We start from the raw sequence: 20,078 nt of genomic DNA, 5'->3' as shown, positions 1-20,078 counted from the left end.
GATCTATGTTCTTCCTACACCTTCATATGGATGATTAATATTTTTATAAAGCATCCAAAGAATCCAGATTCTTAGAAATCCTTCTAGGGGTGAGTTCAGTTCCATGGTACAGAGAAGTGGCCATGCAATCCAGCAACAATGTACTGCATCCACAGCCTCTTTGAATGGTAGCCCACAAAAGAATCTCTATAGATCTAACAAGATAAACAAACAAGATTGTAGTGACTTCAAAGACTCCTTCAACAATACATTCTTATTACCCAGAACTTAAAAGCCACCAGGGATATGCTGGAGGTTTGCGTGGAAGCACAAGATGCAGGCCGGATAAAATATAGCCCCAGTTACTCACCTGTATGGATAGATCTGAATTTACGAGCCCAGCCTGCCAGCCGGGATGTTACAGGACAGACTGGAGTCAATCACTTTGCCTCTATAAGGCTCCCGTTTATGATTGTCCAACATCACAACTTCTGGTCTACATGTATTATCCCCACAGACTTAAAGTAATAAAGAGCTGTGGCAACCTGACAGGTGATTACAGTAATGAATGCAGTAATAATATCAGCCATATTTCATATGTATTCGTGTTCACCTAGACAGCGAGGCAGTTGAATGATAGGTCTGATTTCAGGGAAAAAAAAGAGGTTGAAAGTGTCTTTCTGTAAAATGTCAAAAAGAATTTGGTCCATTTGGTCATTTCTGAGCTTTAAAACTGTTTGACAACCTCCCAACACCATTTTCTCTCTGTATTAGGTCTCCACCAAGCCCTGAAGGAAATATTTGCCATGTCGTCCCCTATGACACAGTATCATCACAATACACAAATATTACAGATGCAAAAGTGTCACAATATGTTGAGTATTGTGATAAAATATATTGTCATTTATCACCTTAATGTGGAAATCTGGTACTGCAAGTTATGTCCCCAAATAACTAGGAGCCCGTAGGTGTTTTATCTAGGCTGCACTGATACAATATTGTCTACTCTTTAGCTCACACGACCCACCAGCTTGTTGCAGCCTGCGCCTGTCTGCTGTTTGACGCCGAGCAGCATAAAAAGCATCTGTTTAAGTTCACTGTGTGAAAATAACATCTCATTCAGCTTCCTAGCCAATAGCTCTCTTAGGCACTGATTCGATATTAATTACCCCGATAATTACTCAAATGCACTAATGAATCAATTTGACAGTCACACATGGGAAGCCTGCTTGTTTCGCGTTGAATGCAAAGGGAGAGCGAGGGAGAGCAAGAGAGACAAAGGAGGAGCAGAAAACAATACTTCTAAGTGCGCCTCCGTATTTGTGCATATTCTCCAGATGAGCTCCGGGTATTATTATTATTATTATCCCATCATGCCACAGAGCACTGACAGTTCCCTATTAGTTATTGTCCCATTGTTATGAGCCAAGCGTGGCAGTAATTGGAGATTCACTGTTGACTGTTATCATGGAGCCGGGATTTTCTTTTTACTCACTCATTATTTAAGATAATGAGAAGTTTTCTCTCTTTCTAAGACTCACGCGCACATTATCAGTCTGTTTTGTCTCTACGTTCTTTATTCATTAAACCACTATATTATCCAGAATAAAGAATGAATGAGGGAATTATTGTCATTTCTGTTTTTTTTTATCCGCACAAGTTTCAGCCATTTCAGAACGGGTAATGGCCGGAAACAGATGTGTGGAGTGCATTTAGATCACACTGCGGGAGAAAGGCTGATGTTTGTGTTATTTTATGTTCTTAGAGGTTTCAGGACGGAAACATGAACATGAATGTCAGATTAGAGTGTTTGGCTGGAAGATGTTGCCGGCGAGGACTGAGCCCTCTGATGTCTGCTGGTAATTACAGTGAGTTAGCTGTCCCAGGGTGCACTGGATGCCGGAAGTAAGCCAGCCCCCCTGCTGACAAATTTAACTGACAGAGCAAATATATACTTCCTCTCATCAGTCAATCCCTTCATCCTTGGTCCAATGTCTTCTGGGACGGGAGAGGGCGGATTGTGCCTGATATTAGCCAAGGCCCGGGCCAGCACGCTCGGGGGATTTGTGGGGGGTAAACCTCTTGCTTTGATGTCTTCCTGAATATCCCAGCTTGACACAGTAAAACACTGGAAAGCAGGAAATTGGGTGAACTGATCCAAAAGGGACACTCGTTATAACCTCGCTATCAATCGCTCAACAGTAGTAAAACTAACAGATCGTAAGCTGCGCCCTTTACAAACAAGGTTACTATCTGTATTCACAACCAAGATGTTCATATTTGTTTGTTTAAACACCGCATGAGCCTGAAGCTGCAATAACTCAATCCATAATTTCTTTAAAACCACACACAGCCGCTCGGAGAGGAAATCAAGTAAACAGTTCATATATAGTAAATTGAGACGGGGACCTGCGTAGTCCCACACGATCTTTAGGATGAATTGTGCAGGCTTGTTTTGCAGCGCAGCATAATAAGCTCCTCTTATTAAAAACGCAACAAAGGGAACATGGCTGCCGGACACCTGGGTAATTGGAGGAGGCTCAGGCAAAGCTCACTCAAAGACGGATGAATGTACGTCTGTCAGAGTGACGCGTCAGACTTGGTGAGGCGATTCGAGCGTCAGACCTAATTGTCGTCTCGCATCTCTCCGCTCTGAGAAACTCAGGAGACTTCTGAAAAGCTTTTTCCACTTCTCTCGTGATATTAAAAGGCCCCAGGAACGCAATGCGGTGGGGCTGCGAGAGGCCGATGTTGACGGGAAACCAGCTCCTCGGTAAGCAGAGTTAGCATGCTAGCGCACGGACTGGGGGGGTGGGGTGGGGTGGGGGGGTCGGCAAGTGCAATTTACGGTTGGAAATTCAAAGGAGCAGCGATGCAAATAAAGAGAATCATCAGCGAACTTGCGCAGCACTTTAATTCCCAACCCCAAAACCCAAGAGCAAATCCTCCTCACAGCATTCCACTTGATCTTACAAATGACCTCAGATGAGAATAAACCATTACACAGTGCATTTGAGCTCAATCAGATTAGAATATCTGATGAGCTCATATTCAAGACATGGCAGAACGCGTGATACATCAGTGAGAAATCGACAGCCTCTTTTTGATCCTCATCGTCAGCTGGTAATAAACTAGGGCGGCCGTTAATATATATAGTTAACAGCCCACATTAGCTTGGGACACAAACACTCTTTAGCTAACTGGCTGATGTGAAGGAACACTCTTAGTAGGTCAGACAGGGTGACAAGTTTGGATTAATCCCTGTAGGAAGCATGATTGAGAACAGGAGTGAGTAATGACCCTTGTTGGGCTGTTGATTTAATTAATCAATCAAGAAAAAGGCTCTAACCTTGCCAATAAACACACACTCACACACGCATGCATTCATTCATCTGACCTGGGAGGAGCGGTCCCTGAAGCGTTTTTTGATGTGCCGACACGAACAACTGAGAAGATCCACCGCAAGATGCTGTAACAATTTTTTTTTATAACATTTCGGCATAAAGGACCAAAATGATCTGTGAAGTGAGAAGAAAATCGAAAATGAGACATTTGTTTTCCACCAAAGTTATTACTTTACGCGGAATGATCAGCTTCCTCACAATGTATTAGAAATCCCATATATGTATAAAAGATTGGAGCATTTTCACAGCAGGCCATTAGTGCGCAAACACCAAGACAAAACGGGCTGCGAGGCATTTTTATTTTTATTTTCTTGCTGCCATTACCAGCTATGCAGCAGCAAAAATGAGATCTAAGTGCATCTTCCGGAGGCGTACATTTACGTCTATACTGAACATACCACGCATTAAATGATGAAATACAAAGAAGCTTAAACGGTTTTATGACCGTACTGTTGACATCAACGATGTATTATTTAGTGAGTTGGCTTTGAAATTTCTGTTTCCCACTGTGTTTGGAAAACTTCAGATTTTCAGTAACTCAAACATCACCATTAAGCATTAGCAGTAAGGGCCCAGCCCCCTTATATTAATCACCCTAAAATCATAAGACAAACTCTAATCACTTAGTTTGTATAGATATATTTTTCTAATGTTTTATCTGTTTTCCAGTAGATGGCTTTTGCCTCTCTGCTAACATGCACATTCATAACATGACTCAAGCCAGATGAATAAGCAATAACTTACTGCTGCACCTGCAATGTGAACACTATAACCAACATTAGCTCATTGAAATTAAGGCTGAGCGATGTACCCCAATAAACACGTTGATTAACCACTCTTTTAAATTACAGTGACGTGAACTGGATCTGATTTGTCTTCGTGGTTATGTACCAGACAAGTCAGGTCACGGGTAAGTGGGAGAACAGGGTGCACGGCACTGTTTGTGTCTTAACTATCACATCGCTAGCATTGGCAGAAATAATGAGCAATGTCATTAACTCTAGAAGAAAACACCAACAAAGTTTCACTCTTCCCTGCACTTCGTTTGAGTTATGTAAGATCTTTCATGTGCAGATTTCACAAGTTATCTTTTGTTTGAATCTTGTGTATATGCTGCATACACTGTATGCTTTATCCAGAACAGAAACACAAATAACTTACCTCCATTCCTTCCTACTCGTCAAACCAACCTTTCCTTTTTTTCTGTTCCTTCCTGGTCAACCTCAAGCAGCTGTGCCCCCAAGACTTAGTGAGAGTTTTGACTTAGTTGTCTTAGTCACTTAGTCAGTGCGTTTACACGAGACACCCAGATAATGCGAGTGCGCATGCTCCACAACCACTGCGCTGGTGTTTGACCCGGAACAAAAACGTCCAAAAAGGACGTTTTTTTTAAAGCTCTGCGTCTACTGCGTCTACTTGTAACATATCACGATGTTAATTCTGCCAAATAACAGGTGGAATTATCATGGAGCTTTTACTAGGATTTTTTTTTCGGTTATTGTGGTGCATCTCGATTTGAAACTTGCCTGAAACTGGTTGCGAAAGTGCTAATGACGTAGACACCAATTTAGATTTTCGAATCGCTCGTGCACCACAAGTCAATGACGCGACGCGTGGCGACGGATTGGCCGCCATGATGCGCTGAAAAATGTGCAGTCAGATTTTCCACACGCCACGAAGCGACGCGTGTAATACAATCCTTCACCGTGGGAGGCGCTGATGCAGGGACGAACTTATTGACCACTTTGTTACACAACAGAAGAAGACTGTAGGTAACATAACGGGAGCGGCGGAGAAACTATGCGAGCTCGTATGGTGCACCCGCGCATTCATTTCACATCCCTACTCTTATACAAGATTGACAAAGATAGTGCTTGGATAGAAATTGCTGTCACGATGAGAAAGATCGTAGGAAGTGTCAAAAAAGACTGGAAAAATGTGAAGGACAAATTTGGTAGAGCACATTGAGCAACAATTGAATTTGTTTATTTCGAACATGACAGAAATACATTTAAAAGCCGAAAGAAAACCAAAGTTTATTAAAAGGTGGAAGTAAAACCTCGTATCTAAAACGTAACCCATTTCTCACTTGTTTATAAATGTAGGTGAAAACTCAATAAAACTTAAGATAAAGATGTCTCACAAAATGATACACTCATCTTTAGTAGATGTATATAACGTTACGGCTCGTGCGTCTCGCTTCCACTGTTTGCACTCTGGACAGACGCACGTCGCTCTCGCGTCATTGCGTCTACTATAAAGTTATTTCACTGTCAATATCTTATGCAACTTGATAGTGGACTCTAAACAGCTCGCTTATCTGACGGCTGCCACGTTGGGTTTCAAGCTCTGGTTCTGTATATCACCAAGAGATGTGTGTTTTATGTGTTGCTTTGGGTGACAGTTGGGTGCTGTCATGCCTCATCAGCTATCTGCTTAGGTAACACCAGCCACCCTCAGACTCAGACTCCACCTCTTCCTTGGTTTTTGGATGAGGCAGGAATTGGTTGGAGTCAGTCACTGTCGATCACCACAAAAAGCCCAAGTCAGGCAGATCTGTTCCCAACGTAGGGGTTCCAGACCAATGTCTGGCCACTAAATATTTGTGGGTTTACAGGCTACACAATGAATTTGACATTGATCTTTTTGACTTACTTGTACCACACATGACAATGAGCAAATATTCAATCCAAGGATGGCAGTCGAACGTTACTATAGGTGCGCTGTCAACATGTGTTAAGTAGGTCGGAAATGAGCCTAAAACAAATACACAAATACAGTTATATAACAGAAATAAATGAGTGCATACAGTATGGGGACATCTTAAACTCTCATAACGAGTGGAAAGCAGATGCCCTGGCCCAGAAATGAGAAGCTGCACCAGGAACACTGGCTATATGGAACGTCTCGTTACCTCTAGAGGATAATTAAACATGACTTACTGATAATTATGAGCTTGAAACAGTAAACACATGCATTCAATAAACACCCAGATGGAGAGTAGGTTTTATATTTTATTCCAAAACCTTCAAAATAAGTTTCAAGTTCAAGAAAGTAGAATAAGCTTAGACACAATGCAAAGCATCATATACAGACGGATAAAATACATTTTATATATTGCAGACAAGCCATGGTGGGTCTTACATATGTACAGTATGTATGTAAACTTTTATGTACAATCTTTTTTACATATAGAAAAAAGCCTTGTTTCTATTTTTCTTTGTATATATTTATATTTATTTATATATATATATTTATATATATAGATTTTTCATATACTCCCCACTAGCATTTGTACTACAATAATGAAAAAGAAAAACATTTACATATATGTCAATCCGTTTTTTTCTTTTTATATTACAAATGTATTTTCATAAAAATATATCTCTGTACAAAAAAAGGTTTTATATTCGTTAACATATTCTGTTTTCTTAGAGACACGTTCCGTCAGTAGTCGCTCGGCCGTTACAGTCTGCTCAAGTTATGAGTTTGTTTGTTTAACCCTTTTGGTGTACAGCAAGGCAGTGACGCCTTTTACTGTTTTGTGGTTTTGTTGAGGCGCCTGCTGATTTCTCTTATAAGGGGTGGCCATGAGATTAAGTCTCAGAGAAAGATCCACTGGGCTAACTTGAAAATACGTTACAAAGTAAATTTGTGGGATCTTGTAAAACTTTACCTTAAAAAAAATAATAATAATGTTAAATCTCTGGCATCGAAAAGTAAGTCTGCAAATATTTTTGCAATATTATACTCTGGATAAATTTGATTATGTTTTAATTCCAAGGGTAACACACACCGGCAACATCTTTTTTTTTTTTTTTAACCCATTACTGCATACAAACTCTGAGAGAAGCTGTGGGATTTGCAGATATCGAACACAATATAGATTGATAAATCCTGATGCACTCAGTGAAATGAAATACATTCAGTGGTTGTTTAGAAATAACTCCAGTAATCCCATCACAAATCCTTTATCTTACCAGCCCACTCATACTTTCATATACAGAATAAAGTTCACCTAAGCTCCAAGGCTTTTCAAAACACATCTTTTTCCTCTTCTCGTGCTGAAATGGGCTGAATAGTGAAGGCAAATTGCACGGAACGAGCCTGAAACACAGTGTTTTTTTTTCTTGTTTTTTTTTTTTTTTTGCCGTATCCGTCAATATGCGGTGACAGTGAAAGATGGGAGATTACAAATGATGGCTGATGCAGAATAAGTCACCCAGAATAACTGATGGATGGCTCGGGTTTTCAATACATGCACAGCGGGGCCTGTGCCGAACAACGAAAGCTGCAGAAAAATGGGAAGCTTTTGGTCAAGTCCCTGACTGTGTGAGGAAACTCAGCGAACTCAAAGACCATAGCTGTGGTGTGTTTCATTATAGAAGAGATGGTGAGCAGGAGAGAACTCAGAGCTGTGTCTGGCTGATAACGAAAATGAACCTCGCATGAGCAGAGTTTGTCTTAAAATATGCAGCGAGAACCAGGAAGTAGCCGGCCGCTATCAAGAAAGACTCAATTCTAACCCTTATAGCTGGGCTCCATCCACAACTCACTGATCTCCTTTTTAACTGTGCTGCACTTTCTTTGAGAACTTTCTTGGCAAAACCAGATGGGTTAAAAAGGAAATATTTCAGTAGATGCAGCTCCCATTAAGTGAATTACCAGCATGAATTTTCAAGAATGTCTTATTACCTATTAAAAACTTTTCCAACGAGCGGAACTAACACCAAGAACTAATCTTAATTTTGTAATTCTGCCTAATTTGGTTGAAGTTGGGTGATTTTCTTTGGTTGAAAAGGCAAATTTTTAAACTCTGACATACGCACGCAACACAAATCTTTATCCGAACATTTAGGCAAGCACAATCCTTGCATGCTAGAATACAGTACTAATGAGCACATTGCGTATTCAGAAAAAGGAAAAAAAAGAAAAAAGAAAAAGAGCACAGTAAATGGATGGTTACTTGGAAACGATGCTAACAAGCTCAGGTTTTTTCTCAAAAGATCAAAAGCCATAGATGTAAAGCTCGCAGTCTTTCAGTAGACGTGCGTGTGTGTGTGTGTGTCAGGGTTACTTAGCCAGACAGGATAATGATTAGGGGCTTGACCGAAAACCTCAAAAGGAGCTCTAATTTCTAATATCCGACATAACCCCTGAATTTTAGTAAAGAAATGATGAACACAAGCTGTTTCACGATAACACGGGGTTGTAACAAGGCACTGTATTGAAAATAAAGTGCTTATTGGAGATAGAGAATAGAGGAGATAAAAAAAAAATATGCATGTATGAGTTTGGCCCTTTGGAAACATTTCCAAATTCCTCATGAATATGAGCCCTTGTTGATTAAAAAATAAATAAATACAATGTGAGAGTTTCTATATTGTGTTTGTCCACATGCACACTGTAGTCAAATAGAATCACTTCCCTCCAGAGATTGTTGGGGAATCATGGCATACCACGAGAGCTATCCACATTTATTTGCTTAATACTCAATCCGGGTTAATAAAGTGTTGCTCAATGACCGGTAAACGCCGCCATGGGAAGAATGAATGCCGGGGTATAGGCCTTAACAGGAACTAACTGGAACCTAATGAAGCTGTCCACTCCGTTGAAATATTTGGAGCAATTTGAGAATCTAAATAAAAGAAACGCACCGTGCAACAGCCGCATTAAAAAGGAAAGAAAAAAAAAAATACTATGAGAACTGAGTGCAGTGCCTTCCAGATAATGTGAGAGCAAGTGCTCCCCTCCCCCTCCCCTCCCCTCCCCCTCCGTGAAATCTCCAGGGTAATTCAATCGTTTCCTTTTCCATCAATTCACGACCAGAGCAGGCAAGGGGCAATATTCTATCTGTGCTGTCGAGATAAACGGTAGCTTTAAAAGTAATAAAATTGTAAAAGCAATTACCAACCCACGGTGAAACTGATTGAAGGAACAATACAGTGATTGGTTTCAAAAGCCTGGATTTCTATGGGAAATTATGTACTGTAGGTGATTTTAACGACTTCATAAAAAAAAAAAGAAAAACTGTTGATATGGAGGCTGACTTTGACGGCGAAAAACATTCAGCTGTACACATTAATGCGTGAAAACAAATCTATGTAAATTTCCCTCCTGATCTCAAGCAACAAAAACGCTAAAAAGAAGCCAAAGAATAAAGAAGTATCGGACTGATACTGTTGGAGTCAAGCACTGCATAATTGAGGATCTGCCTTGTTAGTGGTAATGGTAAAATGAATTTGGGATTTGCTATGGGTCTGACAATGGAGCACAGCTAAATTCAATTTAATGGCTCAATTTGTTCCACAGAAATTCAAGCACTATTCACCCCACATAGCATCCCCAGGACAGACAGGTATGGGGGTATGACGTGGTAAACAGGGCTGTTTCAAATTCTCATACATGTTTTATACACATAATAAAGGTCACGAAAGCATTAATGTTGTGAATCCTCTCTCTCCATTAGACATGTCGTTCACCAAACGAGGTGGAGAGAGTCCCGCTGTTCCATCCGCTGACAGCTCCCTCCAGTTTTGTACTTTCCAAACAGTATTTTCTCACTATTACTCCCTGGATGTGAGGAGTGTTAGCATTAGAGGCATAAACACCTGTTATTTTTTCTCCCCATATTATGTTCATCATTTTCAGTTTAATGCATGGGAGTAATCGGTATGCCAACGACTCCCCTGTTGTCACAGCTCAGAGGACGCCTTCTGCAACATTTTTTACGACGAGCGGAGACGAAAACAAAACAGTGCTATTTTATTTCAAAGGGATGGAGCTGTCAGAAGTTAACTTGGAGGAAAAGACCTGAATGTAATCCAGAGGGAGCACACCACTCACAGATTCACCGATGCCTTTGACTGAGGGAGTGAGAACATGACCGCACTTTGATCTTAGTTTTCCTAAGGCCAGGTTTAGGGAGCGCATGCTGCAACCTGATCTCAGAGAAGAACAGTATGTACCACCTTTACCCTGGAGAATCAGAGATGCATCTAACACCAGCCTTTCTAAAGAGACTGCTCTGCTGGTTAGCACAGCATTCTGGAGGAACAGATGTGATGAATGTGGGTCCAAAGAGTTTGTCTATCCCTTCCTTGACCTTGATAACATCTCTTTCCTTCATTAGCAAGTTTTCACATCATTTCTTCTCGTTTACCATTTTGATTTGGGTGCATCAGTTAGAGATGTAAACTTGCCTATCCACACGTCCTTTCAGTCTCTGCAAAAACAAAGCATGTAAAAGTGACTGCGTATGAAACACAGCAAACAAAAAGAAAGTGGATGAGAGTTCTCTGTGGTTCAATAGATTGTCAATATTTGTTCTCTGTATATATTTAATCTACTTGTTTCTCCAGGTGAGACCTTCTCATCCTTTGCATTTCTTAAAATAAAAAGAAATATCAATCCAGGAAACAAAACGAACAGAGGAGCTTATTGTATTGTTTGGTTGAATATCTGAGGCCGGGAGATATTTTAGGGATGTGTGCAGAAATACACTCACACGCACTCAAATGCTCCGTCTCACTCACGTGTACACATAAATTCTCTCTTACAGCCCCACTAAGTGCTTTTTTCAGCTCGAGCTACGTTTTAACCCCTGCTCTGGACCTAGCTGCATGGGCAAGCAGAATTTCATTCCCCTCACACATACACACAGACACACAAAAAAAAAAGATATGAGAGTGAGTTAAGCTCAGAAAGTAATGATAGAGTGTGTGTCCGACACGGCCTTCAAAACTCACTGAATGTTTAATTCATCCACAGCCTGAAACCTGAGGCCTTGGAACCTTTCAAAAGCCCCAGGATCAAACTCCATGGGAAAACCAGTTTGGGAGAAGCTGGGTTCCCAATTACTCATCACACAAAGCAAGCTGCGTTTAAAAAAGGACGCAACAAAAAGCGAATGGAAAACAGAGAGAAGGATGAAAGCAAACAGTCCGCACTGTCTCTCCCTCTTTCTCTCTCTGACTCACACACAGGCCAAAGCGAGGCTGTCCGCAGAGCAGTCCACAGAGATCTCCGTTAGCTACAGGAACATTTCCCGACTTAAAGTTGACCGTAAAATTCCCTTTGGGTTTTAGACGGAGGGCGGTGAGAAAAGTCCTCACAGCTTCGCGTCCAGCAGTGCTCCTGCCGGGCCGTAGTTTCAGGTGGAAGCTTTTCCACAACAATGGAAAATGATCAGGAAACCATGTAAAGTTACAAAAAAAGCATTTTGTTGTTGGCGTTTGTTACAGTTGTCTTCACATGGTTTCTTCTTTTTCTTTTTTCTCGTCTCCTGCAGGTTAGAGCCATTGGAGATGTTTCTCGAATGTGTTTCAGCAAATAAAATGATCTTTGTCTTGCCCTCTGCACAAGGAACTATAGATGTCCTCTGTTGGCAGGTAGACGAGGATGTGGTGCATCTCTCTCCTCGTAACTGAATCAAGGGTGGAACACAGGATGAGTGTGTAGAGGAAGGGAGACGGGTGAGGAAAAGGGCAAGGAAAGGATGAAGAAAGGAAATAAAAATACAGAGTAAACCAAAGATGAGAGGGAGATAGATGTAGAAATAACCAAAAGGACGGATGTGATAAAGATGAAGGAAATCAGAGAACATGTAAGTATTAATATAATATTCTAAAAAATACTATTTGTATATATATATACACACACACACACACACACACACACATATATATATAAATGTCTTCAGGGACGGGATTGTGAGTGTTGTCAGTTTTAATACCTTACATGTACGATGGGTTAACTCTTAGTTGTGTGTAACTGGGTCTACTCTCAGAGAAAGGTAACTTACCTGTGGAGGAAGCAGTTGCTATACAGCTGTGCACACTGTGCTGACTGTGAACTCTGTCTCGTTGGCCATGATGTCAGTAGGTTGGATGTTGCGGTCATACATAGGGTTCTCGAACGTAGCTCGTCCGTTCGTGTTCTCATGGCCCACGTAACCGTTGAAGGGAACTTTGGGTCTTCTTCTGAAATGAAAAGAAACCACAAACAATGAGTGGGGGTAGATACTCTAGTATCCCCTCTGCAGCACAGATAAGTGTCATATTATGGATTTGGCTATGCTGGGGCGAAATCCATTTTAATTGTCACATTAGAAGTGAGAGCAACACGCATGGAAAGATTTGTTCCTGACTCATTATGACTTCAATCTGTCTTGCTGTAATGAAGCAGTTTTCTGAGCACGGAGGGGACTTCTCACTATATCACAGAAGCCAGTTCCGAAGTGATCGTATACCTTAGCGGATTACAAACAGATCTATATAGATTTAATGCATTTCAGAGGATTAAAACTTTTACACAAACTTAAGCAACAATCTCTGAAAACAGTCGACTGAAATGGACTCAAATATGCTTTAAATCATCTACAGTATTTCAAGTATATCAGGAGCTGTACACTCAAATAAAAGTAAAGTATAGTCAGTCAACCTCACCTGTGTTTGTAGAGGTACAGCGCAAAGCCTGCAATTATCATGGCTATGAAAGGCACTAGGATGGCTGCTGCCACTGAACTGCTGTTGGAGGCGAAGTTGTAGCCCGGGTTGTCTCTGCTGGGATCTAAGCTCTCTGGAGGAGGAAAAGAAAAGACATGAAGCCATTACTTTAGCATTATTTCAGCATAGGCCATCAGCAGCAGACACCATAATCCAATCTCATAAACACAATTCAAACAATAGGAAGTGGAATCATTCTCTACTCCTTGGGCCAAGAAGGTTTGACGGTGCATTAAGGCAAATAAATAGGAAAACAATGAAATAAACGGACGTGCTTTGGCTGAAGTGGACTACCTGGAGCTCTCCATTCATAAATACAGAACAAGCAGAGCAGCCTAAACGGACTTTTTAAAGTTACATTTTTAAGCTTTCATTTTATTACCTCCTGGGAATGTCAAACTTCATTATCCCAACAATGACTCTTAATTACTGACATTAAAGACTGACAGCTATTAAATCATATCAGATACATGCTCTAATTTACGGAGGTGAAGTCGGCAGCAGCAACAGAGGAGGAGGAGTGACGGCCCACCTGTTTGCCTCGGAATGCCAAAAAACTCCAATAAAGGGCGAGTGACAAACAAGAAGAAATTCAATTAGTGCGTTCAGCGGTGTTTGCCAATCAACCCCCCGCTGCATAAGCGCGAGCACACAAACAGAAGCACAAACGCTCTGGCGCAGGCTAACCGCACTCGCTCCGAGATGAAACAGCAAACGAAATGTCGACGAATTAAGTAGGATTATTTCCAAGACGGCTAACGCACCTCTCTGACTCACGTCCGCAGTTGTTCTTACATGCACTTAAACCCACATATGCACAAATCTCCCGGTGTAGGCCCGGCCCTCTGTATTAATGAAGAGCTGTTTGCTCAATCAGTGTGCTGTGGCAGGGTGACTGAGGGGGGCTGCACCTGCTGTTCAAGCACCGCTCTCATTACAGCAGATTTTCACATCCACTTCCACCGCGCATACACACACTTAATCTATGTTAACACAGCGTACCTTCATGCTCAATTCCAAATTCCTGCTCGCATGTGATCTGTCTTTGTACCCACACTCGTGCTCTTCCGTTTGTCTTGTAGCCAACATGGAAGCCTCCACAGTTGGGGTTTTGCTTTTAAAAAGCTGCTAAATTCCTGTGAAATATGTTAACGTCAGCAGCATTGCCACAAAGGAAGCAGGACTGCTCTGGCATTAGCTACTGAACTGTTCACATTAATTATTAATGTGAGATCTCTGCAGATAACGAGCAGATTAAAGATCTGACTGCAAAGGACTTCTGATGCATTTCAGAGACATGTCACAGAAAATTATTTTTCTTGTCTTCCTTTTCTAGCATCGTTGTCTGAGGAAACTGAGCTACAGCGACATAATGAGAAAAGAAACCAAAAACAACCACAGAAAAAAAACATTTCTTTAATTAACCCAACTAATGACTGGAGGTTGGTCTATTACACTACATTTACTGTATATCAGATTACTATTAAATCTTGAGATGTGAGATTTTGACATTTTAGTGATTTTTTTCCCACTAATTAAAACAGCACAGAAATTATGGTGCATTCGGAAGCTTCCAAGTAATAGGAAGGATCTAAGAGTTTTGAGCAGGTCTCTAAACTGATGTCCGTGGAAAGATAAATAATCATTTAACATGTGCTTTCGGTGAGAGAGACTTCCCAGCTTGTTCCAAAATATGCAATTAATAAAACACACACACACACACAACAAACAGCTGCTCTGATACAGTGGTAGAGATCCATTAGAAACAGAAGCTGTCATAATACTCTACTGCACCCTCAATGATGCTGGTGTTTATTTACATACAGATAGAAAGTGAGATCAGACCTGAAGAGCTGGCAGCGAACACACGGGGAAAAGCATTTTAAGTCCAGGTGTGAACATAACTACTCATGTTACTACCAGGTGTGAACACCAATACTTACGTATACAGGACCTTACAGTTACATATTCTTTTATTTTTATTTTGTGTATCTTATTAGATCCAAGGTGTTTGCAGTTATATGTGCATTAAACCAATATAAAAACAAGGCAGGGAGTGCGCGTGCGCTGACAATCACACATGACTACTTGACTGCAGCAGCCATGCAGCTCCAACAGTCAGGATGTAAGGGTTTCCCTTTACATGAGCTGCAGCAAAAGTTGGAGCGAAGGGGATCACATGGGTAAGATTTCTAGGTCACAAACATGGAGCAAAATATATGGAAAGCTGTGTCTTTTTGAAAATGTTCTATAACTGACAGCGTAGCCAAAGTCATGGAAGGAACCAAAAAGATTGAAGAAGAGATGACATTTACTGTATCAGAGCTGCCGGAAGGAGGGGAAGATGACGCATGCTACACGCAACAATCATCGAGGAGAGAAAATCAGTAGCTGTGTATTTGTGTGTGTGCACATATGGATGTATTTGATTGACTATTATCCATATTTTTCAACCCTTTGCTTCTTTATGCTTGTTTTACGGTAAAAGTGATTTATTTTTCATTTGCAAAAGTAAACGAATGTCAACTCACATCAAAACAGCACAGTGCTATGAAACTGTGCTAAGCTTGAGGACACATTTACGTAAAAATAGTCTGTGATTGACATATAGTGGTTTCCCGGAAACCACTTGGTCAGGTTTCTATTACTAAGTGGACAGCTCACTCACCCAGTCTCTGGAGACCGAATTGGCCAAAGCCCTTCCCTCTGACAAATCCCTGGTACACAAAGGAGTTGGATGAGGAGATGTAGGACACCTAGGGAGAGAGAGAAATGGAAGACAGACACTTTATGTGTCATATCTAGGCTTTACAAAGAAGTGCGGCATCAAAGTGTCAGCAGCTGGTGCACACAGAGAATGAAATATCATGTCAAAGGCTGCTGAGAGGTGCTCTTACAGCTGACATTTAATGTGACGTTTTTCAGCTCAAGAGCACAAACGTACACCCACTAAACCACGAGGCACGTGTGCATGCACAAGAACACTACAGCTTATGGAACTTACACGCACACAGCAGCACACAACCACATAAACTGTGACCTGCTTTTTTTAATTAAATCAGGAATGTGCACATTAGAGGTGCCTGAGGTTGGGGGATAATACGAGAGGAGACGAGTGAATGGGGGTCGGTCGAGTCCTGATTACCAGCCAATGATTTAACTGACATTTTAATTAAAGAGAAAACTCTTGGTGGGCCCTCCATCTCCCTCGAGTGACAAGGTTAGCGTGTACGTGTGCCTCACCGATAAAGGTGGGTGTATTTGTGTGTGAGATGTAACAACGGAGGTACAAAGGAGAGGTGCTGTATTGAACCTGACCCTGGTCTTGTACTTACATGTCCATCCAAAGCCCAGTTGTCTATTTTGAACTTGTTGACAAAGATCTCCACAGGGCCTCTGATCTGGTGGACCTGTAACAGCAGCTGGGCTTCCTCCTTCTTGTATGTACCTAAAAGAAGGTTTCACAGTTATTTGAACAGATAATGTGATAAAGTCCATTAAAATTGTGTCGACCCTTTCTACTATTTCCGGCTGCCCTTCTTTACCTGGTGAGTACACAGGGGGATATTGAACAATAAGTCAACAATACTGTTTAAATTATGCATTTATGACATGTTGTGATAATGAAAACATCAAGCTACACTGACAACAACTTAAATAAAACAGCATTTCCCATTCTTATTCTACAGGTGTGAACACATGAGATTATAAGACTGGCAACAATTATTAGTTTTTACATCCTTAATAAAGCTTCTAAGAACCTCATGGTGCGTATGAAATCAACAGATGAAATTTAAAACTGCTGTAATAAAGTTGAATGTCAATCAGTGTTGCATCAGCCTTAAAGCTGAGTTGTGTGTGTCTGTGTCAGGCTGCATCCTGCTTGGGATGGCTGCTACCATCGAGGCATGCCCAACGATGTTAAGAGATCGGAGACAAACAGGGACGAGGGAGGAGGCAGAGTGCGTCTATGAGTGCGCATTCTTTGAAGATATGATTTGTTTTTGGGGTACAAACCTGCCAGTTTTAGTTCCACTCCACTGTGGTCAATGAGCGTCCCGTTGACCCGGTTGCTAAAGGGTTCAAAGGCAGTGATGCTCAGCATAGCTGGCTGCTTCTTCCCCAGGTACTCGTAGGATCCCCTCCAGAGGGAGTTCTTAGCAAACACACCACCAGGGACTGAAAGACAGACACATGGCAAAAGTTAAAATTTAAGACAGGGGTGCTTTGAAAAGGGATTGTCCTCCTTTGACTCCTTATATGTGTGTCTATATACTGATAAATATGAAGTAAATTTGAAGTGAATCTTAAAAAAAGGAAGCATAAAATAAAATGCAAATTAGACGTGGTTGCATCATCTGGTTTGGAGCAAATAAACTATGTTGCGTAGTATCTTCAGAAGATGGCGGTATAGGCTTACACATGGCTGAAATTAATAAAGAAGTAGAAGAAATAAAAATAGATTTGGCCAATAACAAAGGAAAACTTAGAGGGCTTCAGGGTGTCTTTTAATACAATCAGGCTCAGTACTGTCAAAGAAATTCTAATGCAATATTACAATACACTGCCTGGCAAAAAAAATATAGTGGCCACTGGGATTTAACTAAGCAAATAGGTACGAGTCTCCCATTGGATAATTACTGAATGGCCAATTATCTTTCAGCTGGCAACAAGTTATTTAAGTCCAACTGGTGCAATAAGTAGCTCTCATTTCTTAAACAACCAGGTGGACAAACATATGTCGTAGTTGTGGAAAAGATGGTAGTCTGTTTGAGAAGGGTCAAATCATTGGCATGTATCAAACAGATAAAACATCTAAGGAGAATCCAGAAACTACTAAAATTTGGTTAAGAACTGTCCAACACATTACTGAAACCTGGAAGGATGGTGGAGAACCATCGTCTTTGAGGAAGAAATGTGGCTGGAAAAAAATTCTCATTGATTGTGATCATCACTTTAAATGCTTGGTGAAATCAAATCAAAGAAAAACTACAGTAGAACTCAGCGCTATGTTTAATAGTGAAAGTAAGAACATTTCCATATGTACAATGTGACAGGAACTCAAGGGATTGGGACTGAACAGCTGTGTGACCTTAAGAAAACCACTAATCAGTGAATCTCACTGGAAAAATGGCTTCAATTTACTGGGTAGACTATAGATTAAACTCTGGAGCAATAGAAGAAGGTCATGTGGTCCGTTGAGTCCAGATTTACCCTGTTCCAGAGCCATGGGGCATCAGGGTCAGAAGAGAGACAGATGAAGTGATGCACCCATCATGCCTAGTGTATCCCTGTTGGCACGGCCATATTCCAAGATGAAATTCATGGGATTCATGGGGCTCAAATTGTGACTCTCCCATCATCAATACAGGATTTTGGTGAAAAATTAATGCAACTCTGGATGTAAATAAACCTTGTGACATTGCAGAAGCTTATCGAAATGATACCACAGCGAATGGATGGTGTAATCAAAGCTAAAGGCTAAAGTCTAAGGAAATATTTGAGTGTGAGCCCTTTTTTTTGGTGGCAACTTTTTCTTGTCTTCTCTAGATTCTGAAACAGCTGATCATGTGAGCTAAAAGTAGTGCTCTACGTTAGACCATATTTGTTAAGATGTAAAAATGCTACAAGCCTTTTCTATGGTGATTTGACAAATATTATAAGGAAATCTTATAGAAACCAACAATAGGGAATGGATTATTAATGCCAAGTTTTAGATTTTATGATCACAACACTTAACTAATCTTAGAATGGGAGCTAATAAATACTCTAGATAACAAGGTGCGGTGTGACTTATGCTGACTTGGAGATGAACTCACCAATGGAAATAACTAGAGATGATTTAAATCTGATGTGAAGACTTTAAGTCAGCCTTAAATTAAATCTTACCTGGTAATTTGGAGGGTGGCTCCTGCACTGTCCCCACTGGGCTCTTCCCACTTGGGCGATTATCAGCTAAAATGCAAAACACACTATATCAACAATAGAAAATACTAAACACCATGTGAATTATGTAAAAACATGCAGTGTGTGCCTTTGGATCTTAAGATCTAATTTTATTTAAGGCGTAGGAGCATGTCGCCATCGGCAATTCCTGACGCCGATTAATAACCCCTGAGTCGGGCAGAGTGAGGTCTGTCTGCGACACGACTTCACTCACATGTCAAAAAGCAGCCCAAGTATCCCTGTGGTGTTACAACTAAATCAGAGACACCACTTCAATGGAAGAACTTTAATAATGTCTTACTGCTCACACGGGGCTGCAAGACTACATCACAATAGTAAACATACACCCACACAGGTAAACAGAGTGAAGGGGCTTTACACACAACAGCAAACAGAGACAGGTATATGGACAGTAGTTTATGAGAAAAAAAAACACCTTGTGTAAATGTATACTCGCAGAGAAAACAGACACACACACAAACACTCCCACAAAACTTTACTTTATTAGCTGCCAGTCTTTTGAGCTGCCCTTCTATCACTGCGCCCACAGGCCCTGTTAATATCCTGAAGGTGCTACAGCCAGTTCTTGTCTTCACTCGTAATGGCATGGCCTTAAAATACCCATCACCCTATATATTTCAGGAGCAGGTTGACATGAAATCCATCACACGGATAGCCACCACTAGTACATCTTTGTAATTCGGCCATTAGCATTCCTTTACCCCAGATAATTGTGCGTCAATTACTCTATTTTTTCCCTATATGTATTTAGGTCAAAGCTCGGGGGTGTCTTAATGGCAGCCTATTTATCTGAGAGACCTTGTTAACACAGCCTCACCATTTATAAGAGGTACTTCGCCCAACCTAATCAATGGGATGCATTGGCCTCATCAAGTTTTGCACCCTTGTTAATGTTTCAAAGCTTGTGTGTCGATGTTTGACTCGGAGCGTGGGCAATTCCAACTGTTTGATGGATTGTCATTTAGTGTGGTATGTGTCTGAAAATAAGCAAGTGTTAGCAGAGCTATTCATCAACATTAGTTGAATCACCATTTTCCCAACTCGAGTCAATGCTGACTTCTGGGCTGTGAATCCCAGCAGTTTATGACAATTATGAAAACTACTGATCATACATATGAAGTGTTTAATACATCTGTGCATATTCAAGGGAATGTAGCCCATGTCTGTAGTCCAGGTGTGTCTAAAAGTGTGTGTGTGTTTGTGCTGTGCGACACATCCAAAT

At 41.0% G+C, this 20,078-nt stretch overlaps 1 protein-coding gene and 1 long non-coding RNA gene across 2 annotated transcripts in view; both read right to left on the bottom strand.

The window, feature by feature from the left end:
• On the bottom strand, positions 1-5,011 carry LOC125020262. The gene is made up of 3 exons (XR_007114186.1): positions 4,545-5,011; positions 3,377-3,497; positions 1-194 (listed from the first exon to the last, which is right to left on the bottom strand). It is a non-coding gene; the product is annotated as an uncharacterized LOC125020262 (long non-coding RNA).
• A 1,368-nt stretch (positions 5,012-6,379) lies between these two features.
• Positions 6,380-20,078, bottom strand: part of csmd2 (CUB and Sushi multiple domains 2) — a 236,551-nt gene continuing 222,852 nt past the window's right edge. The window contains exons 66-72 of the mRNA XM_047605624.1: positions 18,779-18,844; positions 16,907-17,068; positions 16,225-16,337; positions 15,558-15,645; positions 12,830-12,962; positions 12,187-12,364; positions 6,380-11,808 (exon numbers count right to left, since the gene is read on the bottom strand). Coding sequence (XP_047461580.1) covers positions 12,205-12,364; positions 12,830-12,962; positions 15,558-15,645; positions 16,225-16,337; positions 16,907-17,068; positions 18,779-18,844 — 722 coding nt within the window. The 3' untranslated portion in view covers positions 6,380-11,808; positions 12,187-12,204. The remainder of the gene's footprint in view (positions 11,809-12,186; positions 12,365-12,829; positions 12,963-15,557; positions 15,646-16,224; positions 16,338-16,906; positions 17,069-18,778; positions 18,845-20,078) is intronic.

This window comes from Mugil cephalus, chromosome 14, assembly GCF_022458985.1.
Source record: "Mugil cephalus isolate CIBA_MC_2020 chromosome 14, CIBA_Mcephalus_1.1, whole genome shotgun sequence".
Lineage (NCBI taxonomy): Eukaryota > Metazoa > Chordata > Actinopteri > Mugiliformes > Mugilidae > Mugil > Mugil cephalus.
This window is presented reverse-complemented; position numbering and strand designations above follow the sequence as displayed.